Here is a 17,403-nt window from a genome sequence, read left to right as displayed (position 1 = left end):
ACTGATTAGTGTCACTGAAGCTGACGGACGGCAGAGCGAGACGGGCATGGCAGGACACGAGGAGAGGGCAGTGTCAAGAAACTGGTGGGGAGGGGGGTGGTAGTGGTGGTTGTGGGCGGGGTGGATCATCAGCAGAGCTTGATAAGCCTGTAAGTGTTCTGGAAAAAGAATACTTTGAGTTGTGGAAGCTATATTTGGAGAGAGCTGTCCTGTCATTTCTGTATGTAATAATTTCTCTGGAAAATCATTAAAATAATTATTGAACTGTGTCATGATTTTACAAAAAGTCGGAAGATATGGATTGTATTAGCTTTTAGGTGCAAATTTTAACAAACAAAAAAAAACATAAAAAATTATTTATAAAAATTTAAAAACATATTCTAATTTTCTTTTACATATGTAATGATGCTTATACGTGCTTTTGGGATTTGTATTTAAATAGAAAGGATTATTAGTTTAGTTTTAGTTTAGCATTGTCATTTTGTGTTAGTTAATGTTAAGTAAGAGATATTCTGGTGAGGCTGGCTGGATGTACCATAATGGACACTAAACTGAGATAAAGTGATTTGAATGTGTGTCATCATGGTTTTATTTTTGAGAAAAACAACCTGTTCTTTTTGTCACAGAGCTGTGATGTTTATGTATGTGCTGTTATAACCCTTTATACTTGGACAAATAATGGTTTTGTATTATTTATGTTCATACTTTGTCATAATGTTGTAATATTTAATACTGTATACTACCATATTTTTTATGTTTTTTCTTTTGCAGTTTCTAATTTGAAATGAACAGCAAAATATGTAAAATATGTAATTTGCCCCCCAAAAACTTTTGATAACAAAGTAGAATTGCGGAAGTTTGTACAATTTTGTTTGTAATCTTTGAATCTGTAAAGATTACAGCTGCATGTAGAAAGTGTAGATACAACTAAAACACTATTTACACAACAAATTAAAGTAAGTAAACAAGTAAACAAGCTCTCTACTGTCAATTTACAATTTATTTGTTGAATTTAAAATTTTAGTAAAACAATTCCAACATTGTATTAAACTCATGTGCTATAGAATTTTGATATGCCACATTTATATATTTTTATATTATTATTGTTTTTCTCTTATTCAATAAAAAAAAAAGCTAATAATAATGAAAAAGCAGTTATCAATTGTCATACTTTTAAATAACTGCTGCATTTACACTGAACTGCAGCCTGTAGGGACGAACAAACTTCTGTAGAGAGTTTAAAAACAAGCCAGAAACAGACTCCAAATCAAAGTTTGCCTCATAAATCATCATAAATCATAGAGCAGTGCTGACCGCTGTAATGTCCAGTTTGTATCTATAGATCAAACTAATTAAATAACCTTGTTGTTAGCAATGCTGGCAGTTAATGTATTCCCAACCTTAGGGCCTAACAATCTGATCAGCCAGTCACCCCAGTGCTCACCCCCCCCCCCCCCCCCCCCCCACTAAGAGCCCATAATCCCTCTCAAAACAAGCACAGAGATGCTAATAGCATCCCGCTATAAATACGCTTGACTTCTGGTCTTCCTTCTTTACTAGAAGAGAGGCTGGCAGGGCAAAGACTCTGCTCTTTTACCGAGAAATCACACAGCAAATTATATAACCGCTAAACGCTACAAGCTGGATTTTGAAAGGTGTAACACTTTCCTATAATAGACTCAATTTAAGTTGTAATCCAGGCGAGGCATTTTTTTGCAACAGTTGAGCCACTTGAGCTCGCGTCTGGGAGAAGATGAACAGAGAGCTTTAGTGCAGTCCTGCGAACTAGACCCATCTTCTCTTTGATCTCGGTGGGTTTTGAAGCTAAAGAAGCAGGTCAGAAGAACCATGTTCCCTCTGCCAATGTTCACACCTGACCAGGTGGCTCGAGTGTGTGAAAACCTGGAGGAGACGGGAGATATGGAGCGTTTGGGACGCTTCCTGTGGTCCCTGCCGGCGGCGGTCCCCGGGGCGGCCGGAGAGGCCCTCAACCGTCACGAGTCTGTGATGCGCGCCAGGGCCCTGGTGGCCTTTCACGGGGGGAACTTCGAGGCCCTCTATCAGATCCTACAGAACCACAGATTCACACGCGAGTCTCACGCCAAGCTGCAGGACCTGTGGCTGGACGCTCACTACCGCGAGGCCGAGCGCCTGAGAGGGAGGCCCCTGGGGCCCGTGGAGAAGTACAGGATCCGCAAGAAGTTCCCACTACCCCGAACCATCTGGGACGGAGAACAGAAAACACACTGCTTTAAGGTGAGTGAGGCTGAGTGCTGAATCAAAACTTTAGTTTTTAACATGTTATACTGTAATGCAGATCATTTAATATAATATAAAAAACTTTCGTTTATTATTTAATTTAATATCGGGACCTACGATTTAAGCCAGGTAGTATCAGGTATTGTGGGACAGTGTATGTGTTAAGTCAAATTGTCAAGTTTTCATTGGCCCTTCAAGTCATAAGCCCTGAACTTTTAATAAAGCATTTTAGGTCAAAGATATGTTTGTAAAGTACCTTATATATAAAATATAGTATCGAAATATATAAAGGCATTTTCTTTATTTGTAATATTTATTATTTTTTTTTTATATATTTCCTTACTACCATGATTTATGGTAGTAAGTGATTTAAATCTACTGTATTTCATCCCATTAAACAGGACTAATTATACACTTTGTAATGAAATATTGATCACGATACATTAAAGTACCATCATAATGCCCACTTCTAAATTGCTAAAAGATATATATTTTTTTACTATTTTACAAAAAGGTTCCATGGCATTCCTAAATAACATTATATAATAATATTTATATATAACACTCTTATATTTAAAGCAGAAGACAAGGCTTAAACACGTTGTAAATAACTCGTTTTGTATTTGGACTCCCTGACATAATTTTTTTTATTTTCTTCTTCTTTATCAAAGCCAAGCTAAACAAGCTTGCTGCTCACACATTCAGGGTTTAGGGATCCTATCTTTTCTTTTCAGTTTAGATGCTTTATAATAGAGAAAATACTAAGAATAACAGATACAAGCCTCAACTACACAAAAGTTACATGGCCACTACATTCCTCAGCATGTCTAGGAAAACTACTAGCACTATCCTCCCAATTAGCTGTTATACTGGAAGGTGTGCTAGGCTAGCTGGAGAAGCACACGGACAATATGTTAAGCCTCTTGTGTGAAGGACCACCTGTGGCATTTAAGCTCCTCTTCCATAGTTGATTTGTGCCTCTAAAACAAGAGTCGTCTCTGTCCTCTGGCTGCGCACAATGCTAATCCATGTAGAGGAATGCTAGCAGCCAGATTAGCTCGGGTTCAATTGTGCTGCATTGTTGCCGCTGAGATTAGCAGTGAGTACCAGGGTTGTGTATGGAATAAACTGTAGCAGAAATGGAGGAGGACTTAACGATCGTCAGACTAGTTTGTTTGTGAGCTTAACCCAATAAACAAGAAGACATCTGCTTCCTTCAGAGTGGAGAACTGGCCTGTAGTGAAAATGGCAGCAGCCATAACCAGTCTTATCCACAGAAAGTTTTTTACCTGATTCCACTTGTTTAATCAATTGGTCAGTCTTCAAAAAACTGATCACATGAGCTTCTGCTTGAATGAAATTAATGGAATGGAAACCCCATGTGCACTACCACATAAACTGGTCTACAGACGGAGGTATTAACACCTCCAAATGCTGTCCCAGGATCAGTGCCTCACCTGCTAACATATAACCTTGATGATCTCTGCTTGTAAGTCAGTGCTTTACACCACCTCATTAACCCTGCCTTTCGCTATAGATAGAATGTGGGTCTGTGGAGCTCTGCCTGTATTTTGTCTCCCCTCAGTGGTCTGTAGTTTAACTGCAGAGAAAAAGTAATCCTTTAAAGGATTCCAGCCACAAAGCGTCTCACACCAGCAAGTCTGATCCCTTTTTAACCTCAGCTAATCATTAAAAACGTCACAAGCTTATGCCGATCAATAGACACTTCTAATCGAGGAGCCTGATTATTTTAAGTGTGTCTTAATAAGGTGCAGAGAATTTAGTCCCGTTTCTTTTACAACACCTGAAATTATTAGAAAGAACGGTACCACTTTTAAAATAAGGCTCCTTTATAAAGGGTTTGTAAAGTGTTTATAACATATTTTATTAATGGTTATAAATTAAGTTAAGCAAATACTTAAAAAAAACATTAATAAGCACCTACAACATATAATTAGAACATATAATTATTAACAAATGTTATAAAATAACATAAAAAGTCAGCTCAGTCATTTAATATGTTATTATAGTTAAATTAATGAAGTTATTAACAGAAATGTTAAAATGATGACTGATGGAAAAGACAAAATAAGATGAGCATTTAACAGTATAAACGATTGTGGAATCACTATTTGATACACGACAGGTCACTGTTGCCCTTCCTATTTATGTGTTGTAACTGCTTATTAATGCTTTAAAAAAAATCTTGTGTTTCTGAGCATCATTTCCAACATGCATTCTTTCTGTCTTCCCCAGGAGAGGACGCGTAGTTTGCTAAGAGAGTGGTACCTGCAGGACCCGTACCCCAACCCATCCCGCAAGCGCCACCTGGCCCAGGCCACAGGCCTCACACCCACACAGGTGGGCAACTGGTTCAAGAACAGACGGCAAAGAGACAGAGCAGCATCAGCCAAAAACAGGTAAATGCTCAATAACTCATTAATCACTAAAGCAGGGATCAAATGAATTCAAGGTTAACTATCAGATTTTTAAATGTGTGCAGCAGAGGGAGGCTTTTAATGTTTCTAAGAAATCAACAAAGACTGAAACTATACTAACACTTCATTAAAATACATTATTATGTAAAGCTATTACACTTTAGAGGTGACATAATTACCTGTAATTAATGATTATAAATAGTCTTTGTAAATATTTCTTTTGCATTCCTCATTCAACAAACAATACCTGGTTTAGCAGCATTTGTTGGTTAGTTTTTACATAATATCAGCAAAAAATAGTTGAATTGAATAAAAGTGTTTCAGAGAGTTTAAGAGACTGTATTACACAGAGACTGTAAGTTTAATTAAGGTATTATTTCTTTATTAATTTGTTTGTTTAGGCATTATCCTAATTTTCCTACTCATGTTTATTCTGAAAGCTTAATTATACAACTGAGACCATTTGTTTTGTATTTATTTTAGTTTTAGTTGTGCAAATTTTAACTTAACAAAGTAATTTTTAAAGCAGCCTCCCTAATTTATTCCTTAAAACTTTAACTACAGTATGTGCTAAACCAAACAACCAATAAATAAATAAATCTCCATTTTACATTTTAACAAAACTTGAATATGGCACTGGTCTTTATGTTGTGTTAAAAAAATGTTTATTTATTTATTTTTATAGACAAGAGGCCAATTTAGATATACAAGGTTTTTGTGTGACAAAACTATTCTTCTTAACTTAATATTAATATTATCCTTCTTAACTTTAAGTGGAATCAAATCATCATAAAATGATTTCATTTTATATATTCAAACTTTGTCAAAAAGTAAAAAAAACACAGCTAAATGGTGATACAAAGTTTTGCTATCTGTTCTAATAGCTGTATTTAATTCTGATCATTGAGGGGCAAAAATGAAACATTTATAAACAGCTCCGTTTTCATCTGTTTCAATCCTTCTTCCTTGATTTCTTCCTTTGTTTTTCTAGATTGCAACAAGACCCCTCCCTGCACCCCTCAGGCAGCTCTCCTGAATGTTCATCTTTAGAGCACCACCCCCACCTGCACGGCTCCTCCCCGCGACACCCCGGCAGCCCAGAGAACAGTGACTGCAGCTCAAGTACAGAGCCCCAGGGCACCAGGGCCTCCACGCCTGACATATCCGTCAGCAGCGACAGCGAATACGAGTCCTGAGCACAGCTACAGACCGCTGTGCCCCACAACCAGAACCACACACTCCTGCTGACCCTCAGAGACTGACAGAGAGACTGACAGAGAGCCGCAGGCAGCATACGCTTACAGTAGACTGCCTTCAGCTGAGACATGCAGATATGGGTCAGTGTGGAGACTGGGGAACATTGCTGTGATCTGTGAGGAGCAGATGGACCGGATGTGTGACGGGAAAGGGAGCTTTGGCAAATGTTCAGACATGCACTTATAAATGGACTTCAGGGTACTGTTGTGAAATCAAATGAAAAGGGAAATGTAATCAGTGTCTTTCATTACTACCCCTCCCCTTTGTGACAAGAGGTGTAAAGATATTTGGCATTTCTTACAGTTGAACAGGCAGAGGAAAGAGACTCTGCAGTTTTTCACATTTCAATTGAGTGGTTGTCCTTGTTTTAAAAATTTCATGATGAATGGACCAACAGAAATGCTGCAACATGACTTGAAATAAAATCTTTTTACACTGACTTCCATTTTCAGAGAGTAAAAAAAAATCTCTTAATTCTACTATAAAGTTTCTGAGATTACAAAAAAAGTGTGAATGATTAAAAGACTGCAAACCACTTTTTGGCTAGCAAAATCAATTTAAAACAGGACAAAGTATGTACTACTTCTCATTTTATTGTGTTCTTAGATTATTGTCAAATTATTATGATTTTTTAAATGCTTTGTATAGTTGGCAGTAACAGAAGTCCAAGGGCTCTACTTTTTACAGTTAAAACTGCATTAAACAGAACTCTGAATTATCTACTTTATGTAATTTACAGTACCTGAAATAGAAGTCCAAATGTTTTTTGTTGGAGTATACAGAATGGATCAGGCTTTAGACACAGCAGTACAGAATAAATAAGCATAATAAAATATACAGAGATTTTAACAGCTGTATTCGACTGTTAAAATTATAGAACTACAAAGTGATCCTATATGATAAGCAGAGCTGATAAAATATTCTAGAAAGTGTACCTAAATGTCCTTACAAAAACACTTGTAAAATGGTTATGTAAATGCATGGGGGGCTTTAGACTTCTTCTTCTTAATGCATATAAAATGAAATCCATTCAAACAAAAAAGTTCATATAGTGCTTATTAGGATATAATCAGAGAGGAGAAGCTTCTATAGCCCAGTTATAAGTCACCACACAGTAGCAGTACGCTAGCATCTTTACTGACTAAAAGCTAATATAATATGTAAAATATATGCAGGTCTTCTTAGTTTTTTGTAGCAAAAAAAATATTTTACTTTCCAAAATTAAAGGAATTTTCTGCCAAAGAAAATTTAGGTGTTTGAGAGCATCAGTTGTAAAGTTGTGAAGAGGTAGAGTTACAGGTATACAGTGAATAGCTCTATTTGAGTAATTTTTTAATCCATATTATGACAAAAACTTCTAAAGAAAAGGAAATAATAAAATAATAAAGAAAAAAAAACTTTAAGAAATTAAGGGTAGTTAGTCTGAAAAATTACAAGAGCGTATCTTCAAGAGAAGTAGCAAAGACCTTGAAAAATGTTTAGATGAAACTGGCTCTCATCGGGGCAGCCCCTGGACAGGAAGACCAAGAGATAAATATGTTGAACAGGATAAGTTTATCAGAGTTATCAATCTCAGAAACTGCAAGCTAAGAGCACCCTAGACAAGAGCACTTAAATGCCTTACATTCTGGATGACTACAGTATCAAATAGCATTTTACAATGTTGGAAAATAATGATAGTTCTTAGTGAATTTAACAGTCAAAATGGTAAATTTTGTGCTTCAACATGACAAATTAACTTTGAATTTTTTTTATTAAAAAAAACAGTATTGGATTTTTATCTACTTATCTATGTATGGCTATAAATTTATACATATCAATCTAGCTATATGAAGACTAGCCAATCACATTACAGGCTGCATTAAACTTACAGCCAGTTACAGCACAGGGGGTGGAGTTTGTCTGAGTTTGGGTGGGAAGAGAAAATAACAATGTGCCCTCATCTTTTTATGGCAACCTGAAGGCTGGATAGTCTCTTAGAGGGAGTGTCTGTCCAGCCCCCTGTCTGCACTCTGTACACTGTTCATACACAAGAATGTAAAGAGCATCTGAGCAGGAGGGATTAACTGAATACAGGACTGCCAGCTCCTACCTGAGACTCACCTGAGCTGCTGCACCATGGACAGCGCAGGCAGAAAAGTGGTCGTGTGTGACAATGGGACAGGGGTAAGTGTTGTGTGCTTTAAGCAATAAAATATTCATTATTTTATTAAAATATCTAGATTTAATATAGTATGTGTAAAACATTTTGTTTTACAAATTTAGTCAATATCACAGTATCAGCTTTAGATAATTCAGATAATTCTAATGCTATTTATGTATTGCTTTTCTATTTATGTATTCCAACAACCTCTGTAGATTAAACTGTCATTTAAAGCTAATTAAGTGATTTATTTCTATGCTATAGCTGAATATTTGCTTGTGCTGCATTACTGCAGTGAGCACAGACCTGCGCAGGGTGTTTTGTGCTGCTGTTCACATCTGTTTGGACTTGTTGAGAGAGTGAGGAACTGCGATTGTGTCACACCAATGACCTTAAAAGGTGATGCATAAAAAGGCACACCGTTATTGGACACAAATCAGGAAGTGCAGTCATTCACCACACAGCAGAAGCAGAGGTTTCAGTATGATGAAGTTTTATTCTAGGTTGTTCTGTTGTTGTTTAAATTAAGAACATCAGTTTACTCGCTACGTTTCTCCATAGAAACACACAGTGCCCACACTCTTCCTACCTGCAGGCTATGGAATGTGTGTTACCCCACACTGACATGTTAGGACATTTCTGACTGGAGTCTACAGAGTGAAGTGAAGCACCAGAATAGGAACTGAAAAATATGCTGTGTGAATGTGGTGAGCCTTTAGGCTTTAGTAATGATTTCCCTCAAAAGAGAAGATGCAGAACAGTGCTAACCCCCTGCACTCTAGGCCTTAAAGTGTTTAATAATTCTACTACTAAACAAAAACTACCTAATTCTACATAACCTTTACCTGCATAGGCCTAATAAAATGCAGATTAATCCATTTAGATGAACATAAATTCAAGACACACTGTACAGCCAATGCACATGTACAACTAGAACAGTACAGAATTCAACCCATCAATGGCGGTGAAAACACACACACAAGTGATTAGGACAGTAAGAAAATATCATTGCTGTCCAATGAAAAACATGCATCTCTAAAAGAGCATTTTTACAGGACAGAGATAAACCCTAAAAAATTTAATGGGAGTCAATGTAAAAAAAAAATATACATATATATATTTTAGGTCAGTTTACAATAATTATTTTGGTCCATTCATCAAGAAATTGAAGGGAAGAATTTAAGAAACAGTTTGTGTGTTCAAATTATATAGTAAACTAAAAATCGACAAAAATGGAGATATTTGTTTTTCATTGGACTGGGGATCAAACCAGCAGCTTTTTGACTTTTTAGCCTTTAGGCCATGGCTGTCCCCTAAATATTATTGCATGGTTTATGACTTGCTTAGGTAAGGTTAGTTTTATAATTTCACACATTTCTACAATTTCAGATCCAGCATTTAAATCAGCACTACTTAAAGGAGTAATTTCACAATAACATTTAGTACTCTCTAGCTTTAGCTCTTTCTGAAATGCAATATGTCACTCTGCTGCACGTAACGCTGTTCCAATAACCAGCATTAACCAATAAGAAAATAAACAGAAAAACGAGTGAATGAGGAAAAGCCCCTGGATCGATCTCAACATGTAAATTACAAATCATTGCCTTGACCACCTTGCAGGGCCGTGGGGGGAGCGTCCCACTGGTGTTAGCCAATCAGAGGCGACACATTTGCATCTCATGAATATTCAGGAGTAAGAGCCGAAATCTTGTCTGTCCACTCTTCCATTTAACTAAAACAATCTCTAACAGAAGCACCGGAGCACTTCCTTTACAATAACCAGCTCACAGAGCATTCATTCAAACTAGAGACCACCTTAAAATTAGTGTTCCTGAGTGGACAGAAGGCTTCTACTACCATCCCTGCAAAGTCATATATACTCATTTAAAAAAAGTGTCTGGTAGATCCCAGGACCTTTTTTTCTGGCTATTACAGGTTTTCCTGGTTATGGTTACAGGTCTTCCTGCTAATGGTGCTGATACATGAACTACTGCGAACATGGAGCTCAGAACAGCAAACCTTTTTATTTGCTTATTCATGCATTGTTAGAACTGGCAGAATAAAAATGGGTCCTCACTAAAATCACCAGATTCATTCACTCTGAAAAGAAACTTTAAAAAAAAATTAAAAATATTTTCAGCATGTTAGGTGCAATTACTTGATCTCATTGAAAACTTATGAACTGTTACTTTAAGTTTTAAACACATTTATTGTGCTAACTTGTTTTAAACCTATATTTTCTTATTTTCTTTTCCTGTTATTGATTTGCAGTTTGTTAAGTGTGGTTTCGCTGGGTCCAATTTTCCAGAACACATCTTCCCAGCACTCGTGGGCCGACCTGTCATTCGCTCAGACACTAAAGTTGGGAATATCGTGATCAAGGTAAATCTTGAATTCAAATATGCTCCATGAAACCAGATTGTTAAACTTTTTCTTTATGTGCAAAGCTGTGATAGTGTGGTACTGTTACATTGTGTGCATTAAAGTTATGAATATGATATACACTGTATCTGACCACTGACCTTCATCCTCATCCTATCTGTAGGACCTGATGGTGGGAGAGGAGGCGAGCGAGTGCCGCTCTATGCTGGAGGTCTCCTACCCCATGGAGAATGGAATGGTGCGCAATTGGGAGGACATGCTCCACCTGTGGGACCACACCTTCGGCAAGGACCGTCTGAACATCAATCCACAAGACTGTAAGGTCCTGCTGACCGAGCCGCCGCTGAACCCACTGAAGAACCGTCAGAAGATTGCAGAGGTCATGTTTGAGACGTATAAGTTCCACGGCATCTATATCGCCATCCAAGCCGTGCTGACGCTGTACGCACAGGGTAAGACAGGAGGAGGCTGCTGATATGAGACCTGTTTTTTTCATTAATTCAATTCAGAAAGTGGATCTCATATATTATATAGATGTATTACACACAGAGTGATCTATTTTAAGTGTTTTTTATATTTTATTGTTGATGATTATGGATTACAGCCATTATAAAAATTATTAGTAAAAATTATAATATTACATATTACAAGATTAACTGGTACTCTTGGAAGTGTGGGCAGTGGACCAAGACCTGTTGGAAATTGAAATCTGCATCTCCATAAAGTTTGTCAGCATTAAACATCAACACCAGCAGAAGATATGTCTCCTAACCCATCACTGATTGGTGGAAACTTCACACTAGACCTCAAGCAGCTTGGACTGTGTGTCTCTCCACTCTTCCTCCAGACTCTGCTCCCTTAATTTCCAAATGAAATTTAAAATTTACTGATGATCAGTGATGGTTTGGAGAGACATCTCATCTGCTGGTGTTGATCCACTGTGTTATATCAAGTCTAAAGTCATAGCAGTGTTTTATTCATGGAAAATCTTACAGCACTTCATGCTTCCCTCCGCTGACAAGCTTTATGGAGATGCAGATTTCATTTTCCAGCAGGACTTGGCGCACTGCCCACACTGCCAAAAGTATCAAAAATAGATCACATTGTGTGTAATGAATCTATATAATATACCAGTTCCACCTTTTAAATGTAATTACTGAAATCAATGAATTTTTCAATTATATAAAAAATTGTTTAGATGTACCTGTAGCTAATTTAGTAAAAATTAAATGCATCCGATTGAAAGTGAAATAGGACAGTGTCAGTAAACCTGGACTCCTCTCTCAGGTCTCCTGACAGGTGTGGTGGTGGACTCAGGCGATGGAGTTACTCATATCTGTCCAGTCTATGATGGTTTCTCCCTGCCCCACCTCACTCGCAGACTGGACATCGCAGGGCGCGACATCACACGCTACCTCATCAAGGTGAGGAGAGTCCACATTCTTTGCATTTGTCACTCAAATTGTAATGGCCTGTAAAACAAGACCACACCAAAAAACATTTAATTAGTTGTGCTGAGTGGTCCAGTGGGCTAAGTGCTGCTACTATGATCAGGAGAGGTTCGAGTCCCAGTCATGCTGCTTGCCATCAGCTGCCAGAGCCCTGAGAGAGCACAATTGGCCTTGTTCTCTTTGGGTGTGTAGATTGCTCATCACTCCTAGGTTGATGTCGATCAGCACAAGGCGCCTGTGAGCTGATGTATCAGAACCGAGTCGCTGCGCTTTCCTCCAAGTGCGCTGTGATGCTACTCGGCAGTGCTGCATCAGCAGCAGTTATAAAAGAAGCTGAGTCTGACTTCACATGTATTGTTGGAGGCATGTGCTAGTCTTTACCTCCTGGTGTTGTGGCATTACCCGTGATGGGTGATATACAGCTGAGTATCAGCTGAATGAGTTGGACTATTGATCTAGCTAAATCGAGAGAAAAATGGGAGAAAGTTAGAAATTAATAAACATTTAATGAAAAGTCAACATTAAAGTCAAAAGTCAACACCTCATCTTGGACAGCAATACTGTTAAAATTGAGCATATGTGCTTTTTCATATCTGTTCTCTGCAGCATCTGTTCTCTCAAAAACAAACTGGTCTACCTCAGCTGGTTACCAAACAGGAGTTAAATACATATCAGACCTTCTATTATATTTTTTCATCACTAAGACTCAAGAAAGCCAATCTTAGAAGTCAACTCCAAATGATAAAATGACTAATTACAGAGTGCTTTTCTTCTGACTCATGTAGTTATGCATCTCAGCTTGGACAAAAATACTGTTAAAGTTGAGCCCCATCAAAATATTTATAAATAAGCTGCACCTGAAGTTGAGAGGTTTAAATCAAGGTCAGGGTTAAATGCTCTTTAATATGTTGTGCTGGTGTATATGTGGTGAAATGCTGCTAGATTAGGATTTTAGGATTTTAATCATTTTGTCTCCTCCTGTCCAGCTGCTGCTGCTGAGGGGCTACGCTTTCAACCACTCTGCAGACTTTGAGACAGTGCGGATGCTGAAGGAGAAGCTGTGCTTTGTGGGTTACAACATCGAGCAGGAGCAGAAACTGGCCAATGAGACAACTTTCCTGGTGGAGTCCTACACGGTAATATACAGTACACAGCAAGCCAGAATGCAGTTTTCCTCACACACACAAAAACTCACACACACACACACACACACACATATGACAGTGCTTGAGGAGGTTCTGTGAGTAACACCACAATTGTAGTGTGAGTGACAGTAAACAGGAACTGAGATATGTTGATATTTCAGTCCACATAAAAGCAAAACTAACCTCAGTGGCATACAGTTAATATCTACGGACAATCATTTCAGTGTGTAAACTGCCACTGTGTGCTTAGAATAGAAAAAACTAACAACTATAATGGAACCACAATAATAGCCTTCAATCTGATATCATCTGTATTATTGAATATAGTGATTAGAGATTGAATGTGAAAAACTGTAGTATGTCTACATATGTTTATTTTTGCGTTATTAAAATCTAAAAGGTGCCCAAGAATGTAAAACTGTCTTTGTGTGTCATAGTTGGATAATGAAAATTGGTTTACAGAAGTAATTTACCATAAACCTTAAACACTGCTGTTCCTCAGTTTCTCTGATTCATACACTATTTATATCTTTAAAATTCCAAATAAATATATTGTCATTTACAGCATTTATTTGCAGAAAATGATTGTGTTCTCAGACCTCAAAAAATACAAAGAAAACAAGTTTATATTCATTTAGAACCAACAACACTAATGTTTTAAGAGTTCAGGAATCAATATTTGGTGGAATAAACCTGGTTTTTAATCATAGTTTTCATGCATTTTGGCATGCTCTCCACCAGTCTTTCACACTGCTTTTGAGTGGCTTTATGCCACTCCAGGCGCAAAAATTCAAGCAGTTCAGCTACAGCTGACTCATATTATTTATGCCCCCAACATTTACATAAACTCAGCCCACTAACAAAACCCTTCTGCAGCTAAAGCTGAAACATGGTAAAACATGACAGATTGAGAGATGATGAGAAAGCCAGGTAATCAATTAAGCATATGTGTTTTTTCATATCTGTTCTCTGCAGCATCTGTTCTCTCAAAAACAAACTGGACTACCTCAGCTGGTTACCAAACAGGAGTTATACACATGTCAGAATTCCCATTATATTTTTTCACCGTTGAGACTTAAGAAAGCCAATCTCAGACAAGTGAGAGAGGACAAGGGTGAAAGCTAATCGGTCAGAATCTCCTTAGATTGCTAACAACACACTGTTTTGATTTGCCTTGTTCAGCATCTCATTTAATTCATACTCAAATTAAAACTGCTATCCAATGAAATTTGGCATGTCAGTGTAATGTCTGATCACTTTATCAATTTGTCACTTCTCTGGATGTAGCTGCCAGATGGACGCACAGTGCTGGTCGGGGGAGAGAGGTTTGGGGCTCCTGAGGCTCTTTTCCAGCCACACCTTATCAATGTAGAGGGGGTCGGAGTGGCTGAGCTTCTGTTTAACACCATCCAGGCTGCTGACATCGACCTCAGGTCAGTTACAGTGAATCTACTCTCACATCCACATTTAAAAGCAACATGTCTGATGAGATGTGTTATGAGTGTGCAGCTCAACATACTTCTGCATCATTTCCCCATGAAGGTCATCAGATATTTTTTATTTATTTCTGCTGATTGCTGAACTAATAACAGTAAAATTTTATTATACTTGTATGTGCTTTTACAAATGCAGGGCAGATTTCTACAAGCACATCGTCCTGTCTGGGGGGACGACCATGTACCCCGGCCTTCCATCCCGACTGGAGAGAGAGATTAAGCAGCTGTACCTGGAAAGAGTGCTACATGGAGACACAGATAAGTTTATGGTAAATTATTAACAAAAATAAGAGACCACTTAAAAATTATGAGTTCCTTTGATTTAATCCAATTGAAAACTTCTGGAATATAATCAAGAGAAAGATAAATGATCACAAGCCATCAAACCAAGCTAAACTGCTTGAATTTTTGTTTCTGGTCAAAGCCGCATGTGTAGTATGTGTAGTGATATATCTCAAAGACAGAGGTAGTGTAGTGTAGTGAACTACAGCATGTATTAGGCATCCCCTTGTTCCCTAGGTTAATTCTTTTTCTTTTTAATCCTAATGCAGAATTGTGAATTACTTGACAACTGGTTGGTGGTTGGTAGCTTGTGGTGTTTTGCAGCCCTCTGAAATGTTATAAGATTTTATAATTATAGTACTGAGAATGAGAATGAAGGTCTAATGAGTTGAAAGAATTCAATTATTTTCATTTAGTGCATGCAGCAAATTTCCTGAGGTCACCTAGTGTACCAATCTTTAGATATTTTGCATACCAGAAACAGTGGCTCACATACCGCAGTTTTAGGGCCACTGATTAGAATCACCCTTCATTTAAATTACTGAAGTAAGCTTATTATGAGGCACTAGTCCATGGACCCGTTATCAGTGTTTTGCATATCTAAAAAAATACAAATTAAAGCAATGATGAAGTTCCGAACTCATAATCTCACACTGATCTAAAGATGTCTGATGTACATCTGAACTGGCGATGACATAATGAATGCTCGCAGGCTATTTAAAACATGAATTATTATTAAAGCAAATTATTGCTTATGTAAGAGTATGCCACCCACCTGCTGGCTGCATAATCAAACCCCACAGCACTTCTTCCCTTGCTCACTTGTTCCTCTCCCTTCCTTTGCAGAAGTTCAAGATCCGTATCGAGGATCCCCCTCGCCGCAAGCACATGGTGTTCATGGGCGGGGCCGTGCTCGCCAATATCATGAAAGATAAGGAGTCGTTCTGGCTGTCGAGAGCGGAGTATGAGGAGAAAGGCCTGAAGGTGCTGGATAAGCTTGGTGGAACAACAAAATGAAGCTACCCAGACATTAATGCATACTGTACACTGCATGGTTAAAAGCTTGCAGACACTTCATCTGAACTTCTTCATCTCAACTATTTCAGAAATCAAGGATATTACTGTATTTTTCGCACTATAAGACGCACCGGATTATAGGGTGCACTATCAATAAACGTCTACTTTCTGGTTTATTTTTATGCACAAGTTGGGTTGCCACCTTGTCTGACAAAAAAAACAGAACACTGTCATACTAATAGTTGCCCACAAATACAGACATCCCAAGTTGCAAAAGTTGATTTCAGGGAGGTTTTATATATATATATATATATATATATATTATTGTTTTTTTTTACATAAATTTTGAGTATTCAGAGGTGAAATGAGTTTTATCTTTTTTCTTTTTGGAAGGCCCTGCCTCTGCTTTCCTTTTTTTTTTTTTTTTTGAAAAAAAGCCTTAATTTGACAAAAATTGACAGTTACAATATCACAAAATTTGCACAACATCAAAAACATTTCATATCATATTACAAGAATTATTAATATTGCCTCCGCCATGATCTGCTTTCTCTCACTCACTGAAAAAATACCCTCCGGGAGGGGGAAAAACACTGCCCGCCCACACTAAAAACAATCAGAACCCTCTCTGTTTTCTCTCTCTCCTTCCCACACGCGATTAGAGAAAAAAAGTCTGTCGCCTGTGTGCGCGTTTGGGGCACTTGTTCTGAATTCCGGGAGATTATATGTGACTCGCGGGCATCAGGGAGCCGCTACCGAAATGCGGGAGACTCCCGCAGCTTCAGGGAGACTTGGTTTGTCTGCAAATATATGGTTGATGTAACATAATTAGAGTTGCCTTTGAGTAGTAGTAGTAGGATTGTTCAAATCTATGAATATTTTAAATACATTAATTATGATAAGGAACTGCTGCTTACCTGCTTAGCTAAGTGCTGGTGTGAGCTGTGCTCGTGCTTGCTTTTGCACCCTCTTGGCAAAAAGGTTAAGTAGGGAGAGCTCACTAGATGGAAAACTGGGTAAGATGTTTGTTTCAGGCTTATGTGTGTTTTCTTATCGTCACTTCTATCTTTTAAGATTATACACCTTAAATGTCTATAGAGTTGTTTTAAATATGGTAATGATGAATCTGATGTGCTCTCCCTCCTTAATATTTTATTCACTAGCCATAGGTGCTGCCTTTACTGATTGGATAGTGAATTCACATGATCCCCCAGCACCAATAAGGAACAATGGTGCATGTCAGCAAGAAAAAAAAGACAGATTTAACACAGGCAGAAAAAGTCTAAATAGTCAGTTAAACTAACCTAGTGAAAACCGGTATATTAAATGAGATTTTAGTTTTCCGGGACCAAATATTAAACAAAAAAACGGTACAGGTGGCAACCCTGTACACAAGGCGCACTGGATTATAAAGTGCATTATGCGACACAAGAAACAGGTGTGTTGCCATGTTTTCCTTCTCGCTGCTGGGTGGGAGACAGTAGAGCTAAGTTAAGTTAAGTAAACAAAACTCATTCTTAATAAAAATGTTTC

General features: G+C 37.8%; 2 protein-coding genes across 2 annotated transcripts; both read left to right on the top strand.

The window, feature by feature from the left end:
- Positions 1-1,540: 1,540 nt before the first annotated feature.
- Positions 1,541-6,393, top strand: six7 (SIX homeobox 7). The gene is made up of 3 exons (XM_007238479.4): positions 1,541-2,256; positions 4,516-4,679; positions 5,689-6,393. The coding sequence occupies exons 1-3, from the start codon at positions 1,849-1,851 to the stop codon at positions 5,891-5,893; spliced, it is 777 nt and encodes a 258-aa protein (XP_007238541.3). The 5' UTR covers positions 1,541-1,848; the 3' UTR covers positions 5,894-6,393.
- A 1,515-nt stretch (positions 6,394-7,908) lies between these two features.
- Positions 7,909-16,059, top strand: zgc:101810 (actin family protein). The gene is made up of 8 exons (XM_007238480.4): positions 7,909-8,120; positions 10,369-10,479; positions 10,643-10,931; positions 11,767-11,903; positions 12,917-13,066; positions 14,363-14,508; positions 14,708-14,840; positions 15,700-16,059. The coding sequence occupies exons 1-8, from the start codon at positions 8,073-8,075 to the stop codon at positions 15,868-15,870; spliced, it is 1,185 nt and encodes a 394-aa protein (XP_007238542.1). The 5' UTR covers positions 7,909-8,072; the 3' UTR covers positions 15,871-16,059.
- Positions 16,060-17,403: the final 1,344 nt, after the last annotated feature.

Source organism: Astyanax mexicanus, chromosome 8 (assembly GCF_023375975.1).
Source record: "Astyanax mexicanus isolate ESR-SI-001 chromosome 8, AstMex3_surface, whole genome shotgun sequence".
NCBI classification, from domain to species: Eukaryota; Metazoa; Chordata; class Actinopteri; order Characiformes; family Acestrorhamphidae; genus Astyanax; species Astyanax mexicanus.
Note: the sequence above shows the minus strand (reverse complement) of the source record. Positions and strands in the feature narration are given on the sequence as shown.

Excerpts from the sequence above, each read along its gene's own strand:
- zgc:101810 (XM_007238480.4), top strand. The coding sequence starts at position 8,073 with ATGGACAGCGCAGGCAGAAAAGTGGTCGTGTGTGACAATGGGACAGGG. Across the intron at positions 11,904-12,916 it reads TCACACGCTACCTCATCAAG|CTGCTGCTGCTGAGGGGCTA; the intron begins GTGAGGAGAGTC and ends CCTCCTGTCCAG. Across the intron at positions 14,509-14,707 it reads GCTGCTGACATCGACCTCAG|GGCAGATTTCTACAAGCACA; the intron begins GTCAGTTACAGT and ends TTACAAATGCAG.
- six7 (XM_007238479.4), top strand. The coding sequence starts at position 1,849 with ATGTTCCCTCTGCCAATGTTCACACCTGACCAGGTGGCTCGAGTGTGT. Across the intron at positions 2,257-4,515 it reads AGAAAACACACTGCTTTAAG|GAGAGGACGCGTAGTTTGCT; the intron begins GTGAGTGAGGCT and ends TGTCTTCCCCAG. Across the intron at positions 4,680-5,688 it reads GCAGCATCAGCCAAAAACAG|ATTGCAACAAGACCCCTCCC; the intron begins GTAAATGCTCAA and ends TTGTTTTTCTAG.